The 20,747-nt window shown below is 34.7% G+C and overlaps 1 protein-coding gene across 4 annotated transcripts in view; it reads right to left on the bottom strand.

Annotated features, from left to right (window-relative positions):
* ABCC9 (ATP binding cassette subfamily C member 9) overlaps nt 1-20,337 on the bottom strand; it is a 114,847-nt gene extending 94,510 nt beyond the window's left edge. For 3 of the 4 annotated variants that reach the window (XM_045829307.1, XM_045829308.1, XM_045829310.1), the window contains exons 1-6: nt 20,208-20,337; nt 19,748-19,859; nt 16,704-16,865; nt 13,206-13,347; nt 7,866-7,987; nt 959-1,125 (exon numbers count right to left, since the gene is read on the bottom strand). In XM_045829307.1, coding sequence (XP_045685263.1) covers nt 959-1,125; nt 7,866-7,987; nt 13,206-13,347; nt 16,704-16,845 — 573 coding nt within the window. In that variant the 5' untranslated portion in view covers nt 16,846-16,865; nt 19,748-19,859; nt 20,208-20,337. The remainder of the gene's footprint in view (nt 1-958; nt 1,126-7,865; nt 7,988-13,205; nt 13,348-16,703; nt 16,866-19,747; nt 19,860-20,207) is intronic. The other variant, XM_045829309.1, reaches the window with a different exon arrangement.
* Nucleotides 20,338-20,747: the final 410 nt, after the last annotated feature.

Genomic DNA, 20,747 nt, shown 5'->3' with positions numbered 1-20,747 from the left:
ATTTTCATTTCAGGGGGCCAAAATTGATATGTTCATACCTCTTTCCATCCTTTTCTGAAATATTTTTTAAAATATTTCCCTTTTGTTGTGAATAAATTAACTAATTGAATTCCAGAATTTTACATTTAATCCACTTGGGACTACTTCTAAAAACTCAATTATCCTTTTTAAACAATAACCATTACTAAAAATCAATGGTTTCATGATATCCTGTGATAAAGTCAACTAAATGAAGATCTTTACATTCTTTCGATTTTTAAAATGTGTTATCAGCACCACTGCTAAGTCATTCTGTTAGAATTTGTGGTCTGACTAATGTTAACTGACTGTTCTCCACTATTTATTGCAGCATGTGTCTTGCCATTCAGTGCACATTGAAAGTGCTCTGATAGAAAATGGGCATTGGAAAATCAACCTCTACAATGTCATACAATAGAACTGGAAGCATTATGTGGTGGAAAGTACAGTAGATTTGTAATCACAGGTTAGATATGAGTCTTGACCATGTACTTGGATATATAGCAAGAGTTATCTTTATAAAAGTTTTTGCAACAGTGAAATGAACAAGTTGGATTAGATCATCTTTTCCATTTGAAATTTCTGATAATACAGTAGTTTGATTAACTACTTAATCAAACTACTTGGTTGGTATCACTCATGGATGACGGAACTTCTGAAACTTCTGATGAAAACAATTTCATCTATAATTTGAACTAATCATAGTGTTTAGTGCATAACAAGCATTCAATCAATATTTGTGAGTGAATAAATATATTCCAGGGTCAAATTAAGATTTCTGGAACATTAGTGGTCTGAAACTTAGTGATTACTTGAGCTTTCTATTTATACATGTAGATGACATACATTTGTTAAATACTAATGATTTCTAGCTGACTATGATCTTTAATATCAGAATCTTGAATTCCGGGAACTAAGCAAAGAATCATCAGATACCTACTCTGACCCGAATGACGTTGATCTCCACAGCCATCAGGAGTCCATTCAAGATGACCATTATGCCTGTGATGCAGAAGCGCAGATCTGACACTCCCCAACCAGACTGCCAGTACTTGACCAATTTTATGGTTTTTGTAATAAAGGCCATTACCCAATACAGGAATAGAGCTGAAAAAAGAAAAAGATGCAATCTTTCGCTAATATTTTTTTAAAACTTCACTGAAATGTCAGTATAAATATAATGCTTTTTAATAACAAAAGACAAGTTTAAATATTCTATTTCCAGATAATTTTATTTAAGAAAACATGTATGCTTTAGTGCATTTTTAGAGTTTTGAATTGAAGGTATGGTGATGACTGTGAAATGTTAGTGCTCCCACTCTGATTATATGTGATAGAGGCAGACACAGGAGACATAGAACAGGAGAGTCTATACATTTCAGAACTTATGTGTAATTCTGTAGACTTCAAAACGGACTTTGTCTTCTGGTCTTGTTTTTTTTTTAAAGCCTTCATTATATGAAGAATTCACAAGTTGGTATTTGTATAACCTAACCAATAAGTGTGTTTCAACTTCTAGGGATGTGTCTAACAGTGCAACCCTGGAATTATTGTGGAATCCATGTAGTTATGTGATAGGTTTCCTGCTTTACAAATCAGCATTCAATTAATGACTCTTCTCCCTCAAAATGGTTTAAAACCCCACATGAAACCACTAAACACAGAGAACAACAATCCTACAGATCAAACCCAGCCTACAAACAGTCAGTCAGGACTGGGATCTACACCACCTCACAACCACAGCCACAATGTTGCAGCAAACAGAGATAAAAGCAGAGATGTTCCTAGAAATCTGTTGTGATGAATTCAGTATACTTTGAAGTTTGAATAAAGGTCAGTACAAATGAACAGAGGATGAGAGAGAAGAACTGTAAACACATATGAGGTAATCCAGTTTGGACAACACGTATCAAAGCCAGAATGTTGATGGATAATCACAACTTTCTTAGTGAAAAAGAACTAAATTGTCATTTAAGCTCATTGTACATCCTTTTTTTTTTTGCTTAAAATATGGAGATTGTCAAAATGGATTTAGAAAAAAATTAAAACAGGCCAAATTAGTATATGCTAACTAAGAGATTCACCTTAAATATAAATAAACAGATTGAATATAAGTGGAAGGAAAAAATACACAGTAAAGCATTAGAAATCTGGGGTAGTTATATTAGTGTCAGATAATGTAGACTTAAAGAATACTATTAGAAATTTTAAAAAATTTTTAATAAAGACAAATGCGTCAATTTTTAAGAATTAGACAATTAAAATTCACATAGGCCTAATAAAGACTTGGACAATCTGAACACCATCAACCCCATTGAACTGTTAAGTATTTATAATATTGATATTTAATCTTATAAAAATACACCCTCAAATCTTCAGAATATATATTCTTGTTAAGTGCACATAGCACGGGTGCAGACAGTATCTTCAGAAAACAAGGAGCAACAAATTTAAAATACAGAAGTCATATAGAGAATGTTCTCTGATAACAATGAAGTTAAACTAAAAGTCAAGAATAATAAATGTGTTTTCTGTTGCTGCTTATCAAATTGTGACAGACTTAGCAGCTTAAAACAACACATATTTATTATCTCACAACTTCCATGGGTCAAGAGTTTCTATGGAGTCAGGCTGCCATGGATATGTGGATAGGGCTGCAGTCTCAAAAGATTTCACATTATCCTCTTTGCCATAACTTACTGGCCAGAATTAAGTCACAAGTCCCACTCACACTTAAGAGGACAGGTAGTCCAGGGTGCTAACACCAGGCACACAGATAATAGACATAACCTTTCAGTCTTTGCACATAGCACGATATCTAGAAGTCTCCAAATAGTTGTAATTTAAACAGTGCATTTCTAATTAACCACATACTAAAGAATAAATCACTAGGAAAGTTAGAAAATGTTTAAAGAAAATTTTAATAAAAATACTACATATTAAAAATTTAAGGATAGCTACTAAAGCAATACTTAGATAAAAATTCATAACTTTTTTAAATTTTATTTTAATCATTATTCAAGTACAGTTTTCTAAAGACAAGTCTAAAACCAATGATCTATGTTTCCATTTTAAAAGCTAGGATAATAGGATAATAGGATAAAGAAGAATAATAAACAAAATAAAAGGATGGAAACAACAGAGATAAGAATAGAAAGCAATAAGATAGAAAACAAATAATTGAGAAAATTTTTTAAAAAACAACAAAGCCAACAAGGTTAATTTTTTTAAAAGATCAAGAAAATTGATAAGGCCCTTGCTCGAATAATCAGGAAAAAAGAAACACAAATTATTAATCCTAGGAATGAAAGAAGAGTTATCACTGCATATACCAGGTACTTAAAAAAGAAAATTGGGGAATATCTTAAACAACTTTATGACAATAAATAGAAAACTGAGAGATTTGAAATTTATATTTCAAAATTGTAAAACTTTATTGAAAACTATAAAAACATTTATTGAAAACTATAACTTATCAACATTGAAATGAGATAAAATAGATTCTCTGAAGAGACTATATCTAATAAATAAATTTATAATTTAAAATCCTCCCTTAGTTAAAGGTATAGGCCCAGGTGACTTCACTGGTGAATTCTATCAAAAATTTAAGGAAGAAATAAAATTAATCTCATGACTGTCTTTCAGAAAATAGAAATAGGGAACATTTGCAAATTCATTTGTATATCCCAACATATAAAAACTGGAAAAGATTGGGAGAAAAAAACAGATCAATACCCCTCACAACCTAGCTATAAAAAACCTTAACAAATAAAATCTTGCAATATATAGCATGAATAATGTATGATGTGCAGCTTAGCCCAGAAACACATGGTTACTTTCTCACTTAAAAAATTAATAAATATACATCGACAGAAGCACATTATCAGAAATATGTATCCCGACAAATGCAGGAAAAAATCTTTAATAAAATTCAGTATCTATGTATGATTTTTAAAAAACCTCTGAGAAAGCTTTGAATAAAAGAAAACTTACTAACCTGATAAAGGTCTTATATGAAAAGTTTATAATTAACTTTATAATTAATTATGAAAGACTATGTTTTCCTTAACATGAGGAAATAAGCAAAGATTTCATTCTCCCCATGTCTATTCTACATTTTACTGATGGGCCTACCTAATGCAATATGGCAAAAAAGCATAAATTAAACTTGGAAAAGAAAGAAATACAACTGTCTCTATTTTCAGATGGTATTTGTTTATATAGAAAACCTAAAGAAACCTACAAAGTAATAATTAGAATAGGTGACAAGAATCAAGGTCAATATACAAAATCAACTGCATTTTATCAAATGATAGAAGCAAATGGAAATGAAATTTAAAATACAATTGCATATATATAGCAGCAGTGAACCAAAATTGCTAGTATTACAATTAGTAAGACATGGAAAGGCCTCTACATTGAAAACTATAGAGCGTTGCTAAAGCAAATGAGAGACCTAAACAAATAAAGAATGAATTGTGAAACAATACTTTTAAGATGTCAATTATCCCCAAATTGCTCTATACATTCAGTGTAATTCCTATCATAATCCACCAGTTTTATATATACACACACACACATACACATATACACACACATAGATATACATTTGGTAGTAGAAAATGACAATCCAATTCTAAACTGCATATGGCAATGAAAAAAATTTAGCATATCCACAGCAGTCTTGGAAGAGAAACAAAGAAAACAAGTTGTGTGATCATAATACATGACTTCAAAACTTCCAAAGCTACAGTAATCAGGACAAAAGGATAATGGCATAAAAAGTTCAATGGAATAAAAAATACCGAGTCGAGAAATAGATCATACTCGAACAGTTATTTGATTTCATTCTTTACACAGGTCCCAAGAAATGGAAAGTCTATTCAACAAATGGTGCTCAAATACATGAATACCCATTTGGAGAAAAAAGAACCTTGATACCAACCTTATATCATAGACACAGTTAACATAAATGAATCATAGTTCTCAAAATAAAAATTGATACTATAAAGCTTGTCAAAGAAAATAGAAAAATATGAGGGAATAATATGTTGAGAAGTCAAAGATTTAAGACACAGAAATCAATAACTATACATGACAAATAATGAATTATACTACATCAAAGTTAAAATCTTCTGCTCATAAAAATACCTTGTTAAGTAAAGGAGTATGCATGCCACAGACTAGGAGGATAATATTCTAAACACATGTATCTGATGACATATTAGCATCCAGTATATAAAAAGCACTCTTAAAACTCAATAATAAAAATACAACCAATAAAAAGTTGGCAAATATATATGAATAGCCACTTCATAAAAATAACGAATGGCCAATAAACTCATCAAAAAGGGTCAACGTCACTAGCCCTGAGCGGAAAGCAAACTAAACCCACAATGTGTTAGCAGTTCATACCTAACAGCATGGCTAAATTACGAAATTAAGAAAATCAAATGATGGTGAGCATGTGAACAACTGGAATTCCCACACATTTCTAGTGCAACTGGAAAGTAAACCACCGTGGGAAAAGATCTCATGGTTTCTCACAAATATAAACATTTACCTACCTACCCTATAACCCAGAAATTTCACTCCTAGCTCTATACCCAAAAGAAATAAAACCATATCCATCAAAAGACTTACACATGCATGATTACAGCAGCCTTTTTTTCCATGATAGCCAAAACCTGGGAACAGTCTAGGTGTATATAGACAAGAAAATGGAAAAAACTGAGGTGTATTTATACAGTGGAATACCCAACAATTACAAGAACAAATATTGATTGATACTACAATCTGAATCAGCCTCAAAAAGTCATGCTGAGGGAAAGAAGTCTTAAAGAAGAGAGCTTAAACTATATGGTTCAATGATTATGAAGTTCTAGAGCTGGCAAATCTAACCTATGGTGGGGAAAAAATCAGATTAGGCATTGCCTCTGGGGCAATGAAAACCAGGATTGCCTGGTAAGGAGCACAAGAAAACTTTCATGGGCCAGGGCAATGTTCTGCAGGTGTATGCATTCAGCAAATTAAGATTTCTGTACTTCAGTATGTAAATTTTATCTCACAAAAAAGAACTGTAAATGAGTATTTAACTCTAGTTAATGATATGTTGAAATAATCAGGGGATGATGCATATTAATGCCTGCAACTTACTTTAAATGCATCAAAAATAAGATGGATTAATTGATGGAGAAGGGTAGAAAATGTAGATAATCTGATAAAATAGAATAAAATGTAAATTGAAGAATCTAGGTGGTAGATATATGAATATTCACATAATTACTTCAACTTTATGTTTGGTAGGGGAAAAATACAATGTTGGGACAAAATGACTAATTTTGTGATCTTAAAATAAGTGTGATTTTCTAGGTCCAAATATTTCTTTCCTAAAATAAGAAGAAGTTAGACTATTTTTCATCTCTATAAGTCCTTCCAGAAATATGATCAAATTGTGCCCTCTGCCTTGTATCTACATAAAAATTACAGCGAGATTCTGATCATATCTCCTTCAAAATATTATTAAAATGCAGTTTCCTTTCTAATTACATCTGATAACGCTTATATCATCATCAGTTTTTAAGGAACTTAATATCTAGTGTTTCGAATTCCCAATGCTATGCATATTTTTTGGCTGTTGCCTGGTGAAAATTTTGCTTTTGGGGGGATATCTTCATAAAAAATTTCTGTGATGATATCTGCCTGCTATTTTGTACTGCAGAGCTTTCTAGTAAGATAATTTAGACTTTGACAGGCTTTTTAAATTGGTATTTAACCCGTCTACTTATTCTTGTTAGATTACTTTTGCACAATCTAATAATGCAAGTCAACAAAAAATTAAATAATTAGTATTCTTCTCTTATCTGTTTTAAATTTTAATATCCTCTGGACAAGCAAATAACATATGTGTGATTTAATTGCTACTTTTCTTAGTTTCTGTATCAGTCATCAATGTTATGTTCATATACCAATCAAATAAAATTTATAAAACATAGAAGATTATAAGCACTCATTCACACACAAACACACACCACTCTGACTACAATTTTAGGAGAGTCACAGATCGATCCCTGAAGGTCGTATATGGTCCATGTTCTATAGCTTCCTCTTAGTTCTGTTTATGAAAGTGTGCACCCGGGAATGCTACGATGGGTCAGAGTATTGAATCTAGCTCATTGGGATAAGTTCTATTGTTTCAGCCTAAGGGAAAAACGAGGAACATTTCGGACAGCCTCTGATCCGCAGGGGAGAGGGGCAAGAGAGACTAAGGCGATGATGTGACGCCTGACGCAGACGCGCGGGGCTGCGCTTTGGGGCAGTGATTCTCACTGCCAGTTCTCAACTCAGTTCTCCGTGTGCTGGCAAGGATGCTCTGCCACCTGGAGTCCCCCTGCTGCCTCCGCAGCCATTCTAGGAGGGGCGTGCCTCTCCCACAGTTTCAATGGAAAGCTTGAACCTTAGCCACACGTGGAACTAGAGGAAACGTCTGGTTCAGGGAGCCACTCAGTGCAGCAGCGCGTCGCCAGAGTGCTGGGAGTACAGCTTGTGCCACCAGAAGGCCAGCACATCCCCTCCCCTTTCCTTCCGCCATGCACCAATGCATCGCGAGGGGCATTTCAGGCACAACAGATATCCTAGCGAAATGATGTTTTTACAGCCTACAGCAACTCGGCTTATTTTCATCACCACATTTATGGGGAGCCTACGGAATAATTAAATATTGTGGTTCTCCCATGGGTAATTCTTCCTAATCTCAACCTCATGAAGTTAAGTAGCATCTACCATGAAGAAAAGGGAAAACAGATAGCTCTTTCCAGAATGGGGGGTGGACATTTGTTCATACTTACCTAAAAGTAATTTAGGAAAATTTGATGTTTCAATGTTATGATAATATACTATTGATGTTGTCGTAGCAACAAATCCCATCACGGCCGGCATGAAGAGGTGGAGATGCCGCGATTCCCGGCGTCTGCAGAGAGCGGTACAATGTCAGTGGCTGCAGCAGGTGATTCTGGACAGTCTCTCATTTTGTTTTCAATTTTCTCATAAAAACTCTCTCTTAGCAATAAGATATGTAAAATACAGAATTCAGTGGTAGTTGACAAAAGAACATATAAAGAAAGGAAGATTATGGCAAGAGACAGAATTCTGTTGAAAGGATCAACGCTAACATGGAGGGCTGTGTAAACACAGCTAAACAAGACCTTAAAATGCATACAATAAAAGCAAATATATAACTGTTCTTATCCTGAGGAGGAGACCTGCTAAAACAATTTAACACCCATAGCAAGTAAGAACAATCAACTGAAAATAAGTGCTAAAGTCTTTGAAAAGTATGTTTTTTATAGCTTTCCTAAACTTTTCAGTGATTCTTCCAGTTTCATTAATTCATTGAATTTACATGTGTTTGTTGGTCCAGACATTATATTAGATTTAGGGATGTAGCAGTAAACAAAACATGATACAGTGTCTGTGATCACAAAATTTAGAGTTTAAAGAAGAGCAATAGAATATAGGAAATTATAACACAGATGAAGAGACTGTGAGTGTAGACAGGGCTAGTGCCTGCAACAGAGGGAAGCTTTGTCAAGGAATGGGGTTCTAGACTGAGACTTCATGAGTGGGTCAAAAAACTGTGGTACATTTACACAGTGGAATACTAGACAGCAGAAGAAAGAAAGAGATTCTACCCTTTGTGACAGCATGGATGGAACTGGAGGGTATTATGCTCAGTGAAATAAGCCAGGCAGTGAAAGACAAATACCATATGATCTCACCTATAAGTGGAATCTGATCAGAAAAGCAAACATGCAAGCAAAATACAAACAGAGACACTGAAATAAAGAATAGACTAAGGGTAACCAGAGGCAGGGGGAGGGGGGACAACAAGGGAAAGAAAGGGAAGGGTCTTCAAGGAACATGTATAAAGGACCCATGGACAAAGCCAAAGGTAGGTAGGACTGAGGGTGGGAAGAGGGGGTTGGTGGGGCAGGGGGGAGGGCATAGGAGAAAATGGAGACAGCTGTACTTGAAATACAATAAAAGCAAGTTTAAGAAAAAAAGAATGAGAAATTGATACACAGCAGAAGAAGAAAGTAAAACAGTTTTAGGCAGAGGGCCTAGATATGTTCAAGGGTACTGCAAGCAATTCAGTATGATTGCAAGGAGATGAGGCGTCATTCTGAGGATTATAGAGAGTTTCAGGTGGATCAGAAATATGACAGGACAGATTTGCATCGTAGATAGCCCTCAACTCATTTGCATTAACAATAATACAAAATTAAACATATTTTCTCAAATACTTAAATATATTATTGATACAAAAACAGAGAAGAAAGTAACTCGTTTGAGAGCGGGGGAAAGAGGAACATTTGGGAAAGTTATTTCAGAGTAAGGTGTGGTTGACAATGGGAACTGAAATATATAAAGGAATCCACTAGTAAGGAAAGTGGTAGAAGAGCACTTCTAAAAAAGAGAACAGAATGTGCAAATACATAGAAGCATGAAACAGTATAGCATCTTCAAAATTCCAAGCAATGTAATGTTCCTTAAGCAGAAAATCTGAGATAGGATAAAGGGCTTTGTGTGTGATATAAGGAGCTGGGCTCTAATCTTGCAGAAAATTGGAATACTTTACCAGGTAGGTGGTATGGTCAAATCTGAGTTTTAGACATATCAGTCTGGTAGTCATGCAGATCATGGAGTTGATAGGTAGTGTGCAGGTCTGAGGTGAGGAAAGAGACACAGAAAGAAAGAGAGCAGTTAGCCAAGTGTGGGTGTAGGCCAGGTGAGGGATGATGAAAGCCTGAATTAAGCTTGGGTGGCAGAAATATAAAGGAAGTAATACATTTGCAAAATATTAACTGTTAAATAGACAAGACTTTAACAGTTTTAGGGTATGTGGATGACAGCAATGGAGAGATAGAGAATAATTCCCACAGTGCCTGGGTGGATGGTGGTGTGGACAAATACAAATTTAAGAGGATGAGCAGATTGGAAAGAAGAAAGTAACTCATTTCAGCAGGAGTGTGTGGACTAATAAACATGCAAAGGAAGTTGTCTAATAGGAATATGTAGAGATTTGGAACATGATCAGTGATAAACCTGGAAACATTAGTATAGACATAGTAATGAAAATATGAAAGTTCTAGATAGCATAAAAACTAGCTTAAAAACCACCCACCACCTCCCAGAAATAGTTGAAAGTGGTCAAAGAAAAAAAGTAGGAAATATATATTTCATCAGTACAAGAATTAGGAAATGCTTCTAATATTCTCTAATTATTGAACCAAAGAAAGAATTTTTAAAATCACTCAATATTTAGGAAATTTAAGATAAGCATACTACTAATTCAAGCTTGTTAAATGCTGCCAAAACTATAACCAGAAGAGAGTTTATAACCTTACACATATTCAATAAGAAATAATTATAATAAATTAAGTAGTCAATTCAAGTTAGAAAAAGAACTACAAGGCATCATTAAGAGAAGCAATAGTAAAGAAAGAATAAAGATAGCAGGGTTTTTCTGTAATACTGTAAGGTTTTGTATTTACTGTAGCATTCGTTTATTAATGTCTCCTAACCATTTAAGTTTTTTTAATTAGAAAAGTTGTCTAGGTTACTCTAGTAGTTGCCCCAACCCTATCTTTTCCCTTAAGCTCTATTATTTTTAGAATGTGATTCACAGATCTCAACGTTCTGTGGAAGTCTTTATATCCCATTATAGCAGAAAATCTTTAGCCAGAAGGTTAGGAAGAAAATTTTTAAAGTGCACATTATGTAGGACAAAAGAATAATTTCAAAAAATAGAAAATGATAAAAATAAAAACCTAAATGAAAACATGATAGTGAAGATTTTAATATACATTTTTAGAATTTAATGGATTAAATAATATAAAAATAATCAATGCACAGAACTCTAGTAATTCATCAATAAACTCATCAAAATTTCATTTCCTACAAAGAATGTATATTATTTTCTAACACTCATTAAATATTTGTAAAATAATCAAATATTTTACTATTTTGAAAATGGTAATAAATTCCAAGAGGTGTTCATTTAACAAATTACATGCCCTAATATTAAACCTTTCAAAGTAGACTAAAGAGCAAAGTAAAAATGATTCCTAGACCTAAGAGAGTATCTATACTAGATGATAAATTATTTAGATAGAGATAAAAAAAAGTGAGCACATTACAAATACCTATGCAAAATAGATAAGGATATTTCAAAAGAAAAATTAATAGCTTTAATATTTGTATTACTATAAAAGAAACCAGTTATTTCGATTTAGAAAGTCTTTGTATTGTTTTACTAATTATAATGAGCATTTGTGATATTTATATAAAAAATCCATAAAGATTTTGTTTAAAAAAATAAAGAAGAAAAAAATGATCAGCAGCATCAAATATAGCAATTATGTTAAGGAGGAAAAGGTATCCTTTAAGGTATTGTTAATCTTCACTGGAATTCTTATAGGAGCATGAGAAGACAAACTCAATATTTGGGTTCATAAGTAGCTGGAAGAGGACTTTTGAGAAGCTTGAATAAAAAGAGTATGGGCAAAAAGTCTAGAGCTAAAGAATGGGAGGGAGTAGGGCAAACTCAAAAGTTTATTTCTGCTTGTTTTTAGCATGGGTCTCTTGTGTCACTACCACTATAAGATAAGATTCTGCCAATAGCATATGCCCCATCATTATTAGTGCAGCCTCTTGCTTTAAGTCTCTGGCTGAACCTGTACATTAACCATGAGGCTAGAAAGGAGAAGTCATCCTTGCCCAAGTGATACCAAATTTTTAGGAAATATTGGACTGACCAATCTTCCATGTTATACATACAGAAAAATGTAGAGTTGGCCCGTATACACATACATATTAAGGGAATAAAAAAATGAACACTAAGGCCGTGGCTGGAGTAGCTCAGTGGATTGAGCGTGGGCTGCAAACCAAAGTGTTGCAGGTTTGATTCCCAGTCAGGGTACATGCTTGGGTTGCAGGCCATGACCCCCAGCAACCGCACATTGATGTTTCTCTCTCTCTCTTTCTCCCTCCCTTCCCTCTCTAAAAATAAATAAATAATTTTTTTTTAAAAAGTGAACACTAGAATTGGCTATGCTAATAGAATATAGTACAAAAACACAAAAGTGCTTTAAACAATTATCAATAGGAGAACAGCCGATTAGGCTTCTAAATACTTGAAGGCATGACATATCTTAGAGTCTCTGATTTGTCTTTTTATCAGAAACCACGATGTGCACATATATGCAAAGAACTGTCTTACAACATTATAAAATAACTGGCTGCCTGGCAAAAGCTTAGAACTTTCATTCCTCATTAACTGAAACAGCAAAACATAAACAGATGTCAAGGGAAGTTCTTATTCAATAAGAGAGAAATGATTTTTGGAGCTTTCTTTTTAAAAATCTTTAAAGGTTCTTTCTTGTCAATTCTTCAATGAAAGGTGTACTATTCAGCAAAATTTTATCATCAAAATTTTCCTCTTACCTAAGTGTATTTTCTGTTAGTATGTGATAAAAATATTTCCCATACATTATGTTCAAGTTTACAAATAGAATTCATTATATTTTAAATGCCTAATATAAATTTCTTCTTTTATAAGAGTGACAAAAGTCCTTCAAAAGTAGTGGTTTGGGGACAAACCCTGATTTTAAAATGATTTTGCACTATGCCTCAGTTTGTACTTATATCCTCATAGATTCTTGGACTCCTTTAATGCCTGCCTCATCTATATGTGCTTCTTTATAAAGTAAATCAAAACATCTGAGTATTGGTTATACACTTATATGTAAATGTAAAGTTACTAAGGTTATATGCCAATATAGACAATCTTGGTATTTATACCTATTTTAAAAGACAAGGCAAACACCCAAGTGTTTAAAAGGACAGAACTTTTTTCCAGGGCTACATAGATGAAGGGGCAAAAGAACCAGAAAGTACATCAATAAGTTCTTGTCACAGAGAACTGAACTTGTGTTATCAAAGAAATTATGTAGCAATACAAAAGTAAGGCCAACAGGCATGACCATCATAGATACTAGGTGGCAGCTCTTGTTCCTAAATTATGACCAAAAATTTAAGTCTGACTTGGTATGCTCTTAGCTACTACCCACATCAACGTACTCACGTGTATGTATAATGTATCACATTAACTAAGTTGAGTCACTTACGAATCTGAAACTATGCCTTCTGCAATTTCACAAACATGCACAAATAGGAGAGCAAATGTAAGAATCCATCTCAGGTTATGTCCAGGAAAGTGAAGCCATGTGTTGTGATGAATTTGTACTTTTGAGCTTTGACTGCCCCACCCTGAAAAAAAGAAAAAAGTAAAGAGATAAACAAAAGAATCAATTATAATGATGGAGAAAATTTACATCATTATGCTTTGGGGAGTTCATGAAACCTTAGTGCTTTCTAGAGTAACACTACAATTTCTAGAATGGATATTTTTATCTATTTTCATTATGTTAGAAATAAAATTTTGATTTATTTTTACAAGACTGTCCAGGTTAACATGTTAACATTTATTGCATTGTTTGGGATTAACACCAAGTCCGAGTGACTCCATGGTTATTTCATGCTAATCAAAGCTCTTACTCACAGAGAATTACTCAGAGAATGTTCTCTGATTCATTCAAAAAGAAAAAAGTTAATGATAATATTAATAAAAGAAGTTTGGTGTCTAAAATCTTTCAAAGCACAGGGTTTATGGAAGACTCACAATAAAGGTTGTATTTGGTGATGAAATATAGGACTCAGTAGTTGAGTCAACTCTTAATCATATGGGTATCATGTGAGAAAAATGAAGACTATGACTGAGCCAGCACTTTTCAACAGAGGTAGTGATTCTTTCTAAAAGAAAGCTTGATTGTGTTCATTGTCTACCTTTTAAGCAGCACCAAGAACAATATAGCTTCACCCTTAGCTCATCATTGAAGAAAAAGGTCAAGACTACATTTTAGTAGAATTTTGATGGCTTCTCCCAAACAGCAAAGTAATACCAACTCATATATGGTGTGCTAGGAAAGAACTCCACTTTGGGTCATTTTGTCTCCCATTTTTCTCATTTTTTGAATACTGAGAAATCCCACACATGTCAAGAGTGAATGTGTTGGTCACCATGAATAATGCTGCAGTGAACATAGGGGTGCATATGTCTTTGCAACTAAATGTTGCCAAATCGAAACAACAAAAGTGTCCTTCAATTGATAATTGGATAAGAAAGTTGTGGTACACATATAAAATGGAATACTACACAACCAAAAGAAAAGATGAAACAATGCCGTTTGCAACATCCTGGATGAGAATATCATGCTAAGCAAAGTAAATCAGAAAAAGTTAAGAACCATATAATTTCACTTATATGCAAGATATAAAACTGAAAGCAAGAAATGAACAAACAAGAAAAGCAAACAAAAACTCATAGACACAGACACAAGTATGGTGGTTACCAGAGGAAGGGGGTGCAAGGGTGGTCAAGGGTACAGGGGTCAAATACATGGTGGCGAAAGATGACTTGACTGTGGGTGGTGGAAGTACAATGCACATGAAGATCATGTATCATAGCTTGAAACTTATATATTCTTATTAACAAATGTCACCCCAATAAATTTAATAGAAAGAATATTTTTAAAAGAAATAAGTGTATTTTGTGTCTGAAATACTGTAGGAAGAAAATTCTTCATGAATGAAAGGGGTCCCTGAGCATTCTTTGAAAGTAAAATTGACTTGTCTTAGTTGTTTCCAAATGAACTTCATTATTGGATGATTACTTACATTTAACATATTTTATTAGAATTTATGCTACAAACTCTTGCAGGCAAGCCCTGTGTCTCTTTTGCAGCATTATAATTTTCCTTATAGCTGATAAGTTCCTTGAGATTTATTTATGTATTCTCGCTAACTCGAGTAGCCAATATTAGAGATAAATAGACTGCATTTTCTTCCATTTCCCTTTGACAATGTTCATTTTAATTCCACTTGATTCAAATACCCATTTGCCAGCCTTTGTATTTGATGCTAGAAATACAAATAAAAATGTCACAGTAATTGCTCTCAAGAAGTTAATTTAGATGCCAGAAATGAATTCTTAATTGTAGAATTGCAATTTTAAAAACGTATGTTCTGCACTGGTTGGGCAACTCAGTTGGTTAGGGCATCATCCTGATATACCAATGTTGTGGGTTCAGTGCCCAGTCAGGACACATACAAGAATCAACTAATGAATGCAGAAATATGTGGAAAAACAAAATGATGTTTTTCTCTCTCAAAAAAAAATCAATACAATTTTTTGAAAAAGGATGTCCTACTTTTAGCCAAAGGGCATTCTAAATGTCCTGCAAATAATACCACATAAACGACTAGTGTCTCTATAAATGGCCATTGTAGTACCAATATATTTAATGTCTGTACATTGGTTTAACATGAACAACTGTGTACCAAGAGTATGCTGGCCTCTGCATGACATGATATACTATATAACATAAATTCCCTTCCAGCCTCAGGAACAGTGAGTTGTTCTAGTAGGTTAATCTCCAGGAAGATTTGTTTCTGCATCTTTAATTGAGCTGACAATGTGGTATATAGTAGTCCTCCCTAACCTTCAAGGGATACATCCTAAGACCTCCAGTGGATGCATGAAAGCATGGACAGTACCAAACCGTATATTTACCATGTCTTCCTATATTAAATACCTACTATAAATTTTAATTTATGAATTAGGAAAGGTACACCAAACTAACAAAAATTACTAATAATAAAATATAACAATTATAACAATACACTTTAATAAAAATTATGAAAATGTGTTCTCTCTCAAAATATTTATTGTGTTGTACTCAGCTTACCATTTGAATGAAGCACTTTATGGCTTCTCTTTGACACACTGACATAACCAAACTGTCAGCATCACTACTCTTGCATTTTCAGGCCATTAAGTAAAATGAGAGTTACCTGAACACAAGCACTGTGATATCATGACAGTCAATGTGACAATCGAGGGGGCTGCTGAGTAACTAATGGGTGTGTAGCATATACATAGTGGATACACTGGACAGAGGGATGATTTATGTCCCCTTTGGGACAGAATGGGAAAGCACGAAATTTCATCATGCTACTTTGAACAACGTGCAATTTAAATCTTATGAATTGTTTAATTTTGTAATTTTCCATTTAGTATTTCTGGACTGCATTTGACTATAACTAAAAACCACAGAAAACCAAATCAAAAATAAAGGGGGGACTACTGTAGTCATCTCTCTTAACTTTGACATACCTGTTTCACTGGACTATTCCAGGGAACATCCTAGGCAAGTATTGCATTTTACTCATTTTCTATTTTCTTTACCTAGTGCAAAGCAAGGCTCAACAAATGCTTTAAATCTATCTCATATAATTCTCTTTTCTCTCTTTTTAAAAAAAAACATTGCTGTTACTTAATGTCTATTGTGAAGATGGCATGTATATTCTATTTTACCTACAGAATGTTATATGCCAAAAATTAAATAATTGGAACACACAAAATACTTGCTTGTTCTTTTCTTATAGTTATATATCAGTTTTCATGTTAGAGAAATTAGTCAATATTATACCAAGCCTCAGCCATTAATAAGAGTTTTTTAAAAATAAATATTAGGTGACGTAATATAGAACAGTACATTACTTACCAATAAACAATATTGGAAAAGTGATAAACAACAGGAAGACATGAGGAACCAGGTTGAGGGCATCCACAAAGCAGGAATTTTGTAAAACACCACCATAGATATTATATGAAGAAATGTTGTTACCACAGAATGAAAGGCTCATTTCTTATTATATGGTTCACTCTGAAATGAAGAGAAAAGAGGAACAGCCTCTTATTATTAATTTTTCCTTCGTAAAATTATAGCCTTAATAAGGTGTTATCTTAAGTCCTGAGAAAAACCACGGAATGTTAGTTGAGTCATGCACAATTCACAGAGGAGGATACTGAAGTTGAGATTGGTTCAGTAACTTGTCAATCAGTAGAGTAGCTGGCATCCACACCCACCTGTCTGACCATAAACTATGTTTGTCCCACTGTATCACACAGCCTCCAATCTATTTTTTAAAGAAAATATATTATCTATTCTTATTAAAATAAGTAGCAGCTTAAAATTTTAATCTCACTGGATTTTGTTGATGTTGTTGTTTTCATATTTATGTCATCTGGGACTCTGAGTTAGATTAGTAAAGACTGGCAATGGTTTGAATAACTAAAATGGTACTTTTCCCCTCTTCTTTTTCATTTATAATTTATTTAGCAATGAATATGAACAATATTTTTTTCCTGGAAAATAATAGAGTATTACATAGAAAAGATTGGCCACAAAAGGTAAACTACAGGGGAAACTGAATTTCAAGCAGAAGTTGTATAAAGCACGATGTAAATAGAACTAGTTAGAAAGCCTATGTACTTGTAGTCTATTAAAGCTTATGTGAAGTTCCTTTCACATATTATTTCTGATTAACCCTTTTAAAAAATAATTTAAATGCTCTCAAGTTGAGACGTCTTCTCATCTTTAAAAAAAAAGTCACACTTAAAAAAAAACTCAAGGTTATATACTTGGCAAATCCTTACAGCTATAAGATTCTAAGATAGTAAACTAAATAATTAAAAAGGACTTGAGATTTTTTTAAAATAACAGTAAAATGGAAGTTATGAGTTTATAATTATATGTTAGATGTATTTCTGGTAAAGATGAAAAGTACATAAACTAAACACTAATAACTAGTAATGGAATTTTTAGTAGAGGTGATAAAAGAAAACTTTAAGCCCCCTCTAAACTGACAAACATGTATAAACTGTCCTATTTATTTTAGCTGGTTTTATAATTTTATCCAAAATTATAATATTCCAACTGGCCACACTATCATTATCACTGAGTCAGATGCTAAAAGATATTCTGAATTTGCACAACATACACTTTATTAGCTCCAAGCATCACCTGCTTAGTATTTAATCTTAAAACCAACCAGTTAAGTAACCTTTTGACAAATGTGTGTGACTGTGGAAAGAAAATATCAGAGAAGTTCAACAACCTGAAAAAGTCGAAGAACAGTTTCAGCCATGCATCTGATGCCTGGGATGCCAGGCTGACAACCAACTAACTATGAATGTACTTATTGATGCTGAGCATGTGCTAGACACCAGGAACCCAATACTGCATGTGACAGAACAGTCCTCATGGTCTTAGACTGTACAGGCCACACTAATCCCAATAGTTCTGGGTCTAATGGAAAAGTTATCATCTAAGAGACAGTGAAATATACAAGGACATTGTCACATGGAGGTCCCTACTCCAGACTGGTAAAGCAAAAGCTTTAGAATGATTTATTCCTTCCGCCATAGTCTCTAAACTCAGATTCCCCCTGGCTCCCAACCTGTTCACTGTCTCTTTCACCACATCTCTCCTTCTGCCTTTTCTCCTACCTCCTTTTCTATCTTGTACCTTGGACCCTTAGCCTCTTTCTCTAAAACCCAGTGTGCAGGTGCCACATTCTAACAGCCAGTCCATACTGTAGCCCAACATGGACCAAAAAGAGGGAAGAAATAAACTTGTAGGTATATCAAAAATCATTGTGTTTACCTAAAGAGTTTTTTTTATTCACTCAGTATTTTTAACTAATTTTTAGATCTCCGAATGCCTTTCAAGGTTTCCCTACCCAGGTTAGTTTAGGAAGGCTTTGGGAAGGATACAAATTGGTGCTCTTGCTGGCTAAACTCTGCCCCCTGACATCTTTCAGCCCCGCCCCTTCTGGATCTGTCCAGTTCAGCCAAGCACTGACAGAGGCCCGCATCAAGGAAGGGGGAGCAGGAAGGGAGACGAGACAGGAAGACATGACATTTTCCTCACGAGCATAAACCCACGGAAAGATGTTCAAGGGTTTATGACCATGGATACAGCTGGAGAATTTGATTGAATACACTTTAAAGACAAACATCAAAAGTGAAATTTTGATTATAGGGATGGTCTGCAGAGCAGAAAACAAGAAGAAAATACTCCTTGATGACCAAACATAATTTCACGGCAAGAATACTACTCTGGGTATTCTTATTCTATGAAAGGCGCTGCACAAAGAACTCCCTTCAGAGTTAAAAAATATTGGATTTGGTTGACAAGCACAAAGTAAGGGGAAACTAGTACTCTTCTCTGGTTATCCAGCAGAAAGTGTCAGTTCTAATGCAACAGCAATCCCTGGGAATGTAACATGCTGGAAACACCTAAAGAAAACATGCTAAAAGCAACATTAAAGCTTTCATCCTTACAGGCACAGTAACTCATTTTTTTAGTTATCCAGAGATCAATCAAATTATGTTATGAGAAAGAAACATGACATCTTAAAGAACTTACTTAGGACTTTATCCTTATCTAGGACATTTTCAGGATGAGATCAGTTATGAAAACAAACGTAATAACATCTTTAAGTTATTCAGCCGATAGTTCATAAAATGAGAACTAAAATATGCCCGTCTGTTTATCTATCTGCCTATGAACGACAGATCCAAGTAGGAAAATCACTGGGGGGAAAAAATGAGCATTGGCTAAGGATCTGAACACACCCATTGAGTTTGATAGCAAACGCAAGGAAATGCTGGAACTACTCAACAGGTAAGATTCCTTAGATGGACACTCCAATGGGATATTTTAAAATCTCAAACTGAACAAATAAAGCAACAAATAAATACCTTGGACAATCTGACGCTGCTTCAAACCCCTACTGGTGTACTCGCTCTACCTTCAAAACACCGGCTTCCTACACTGGCTTAAGCGTACATTTCACCCCGGGAAACAGAACTCCTAAAAAGCAAAGAGTAACAAAAATTAAACAGATAGAAAGCTACTTTGTGAACAATACGGGAAATGTCTAAGAGTAAAAAAAAAAAAATTAGTAATGACTCCTTGCACTGTCTCCAGTTGGTTTAAGTAGGAGCCGCCAGAGCTTTGCTAGGAACGCTGGAAACCTGATCCCCACGCCCTCTCATCCCGGCGGAGGCCCTTTCCCTTAATCCTAGAAATAGCCTCCGAGAAGACGAGCGCTGGAGAGTGCGCGGGCGCCTTTGGGTTGCCGAAACGTTAGATTCAAAGCTACAGTTTACAGTTATTCTTAAAAATTGTTAATGATACTGATGTAAAAGACGGACTCACTTATTCCGAAGGCAGAGTTTTCCTCCCCTAGCCGAAGCACGCAGCGCGCCTGAGTGGATTATTTTTAGGGTGGTGGGAGATCAGCTGCTGCCTCCTATCGAGTTTCTAAATTGCACAAACTGCTCTGGGCTGGGGCGGATGCCGCAACTCCGAGGCAGGAAACGCGGCAGAAGCCCCGAGCGCAGCGCCTGCGACTGGAGACCCTCCCCACCCCCGCTCAGCCCAGCTTTCCACATGGGAGCCGTGAACTTGGGGCACACTGTGCAGAGATTTTGCAAACAGCAAGTAATTTACGTCCCCCAAACTTCATTAGACACTGAAACTTGAAATACGTGATTGAGTGATTCACCAGAGTCGGGTTTTTAAACGTCAAAATACTACGCAAGTCACTAGCATTCTTTCTCTCCCTGGGCTCTTCTTTGCGCCCTTTTATTAACCACATAAGGAAGCAGATTTGCGGGTTTCACCATTTTTCCCTGAGCAGACCAGTGAAGTGAAAAGCTTACTCCAGGCAGAAGAACCGGCTGCCGGGCTACGCTC

The sequence above is a fragment of the Phyllostomus hastatus genome, unplaced genomic scaffold (genome assembly GCF_019186645.2).
Source record: "Phyllostomus hastatus isolate PE091 unplaced genomic scaffold, TTU_PhHast_1.1 phas_scaffold_93, whole genome shotgun sequence".
Lineage (NCBI taxonomy): Eukaryota > Metazoa > Chordata > Mammalia > Chiroptera > Phyllostomidae > Phyllostomus > Phyllostomus hastatus.
This window is presented reverse-complemented; position numbering and strand designations above follow the sequence as displayed.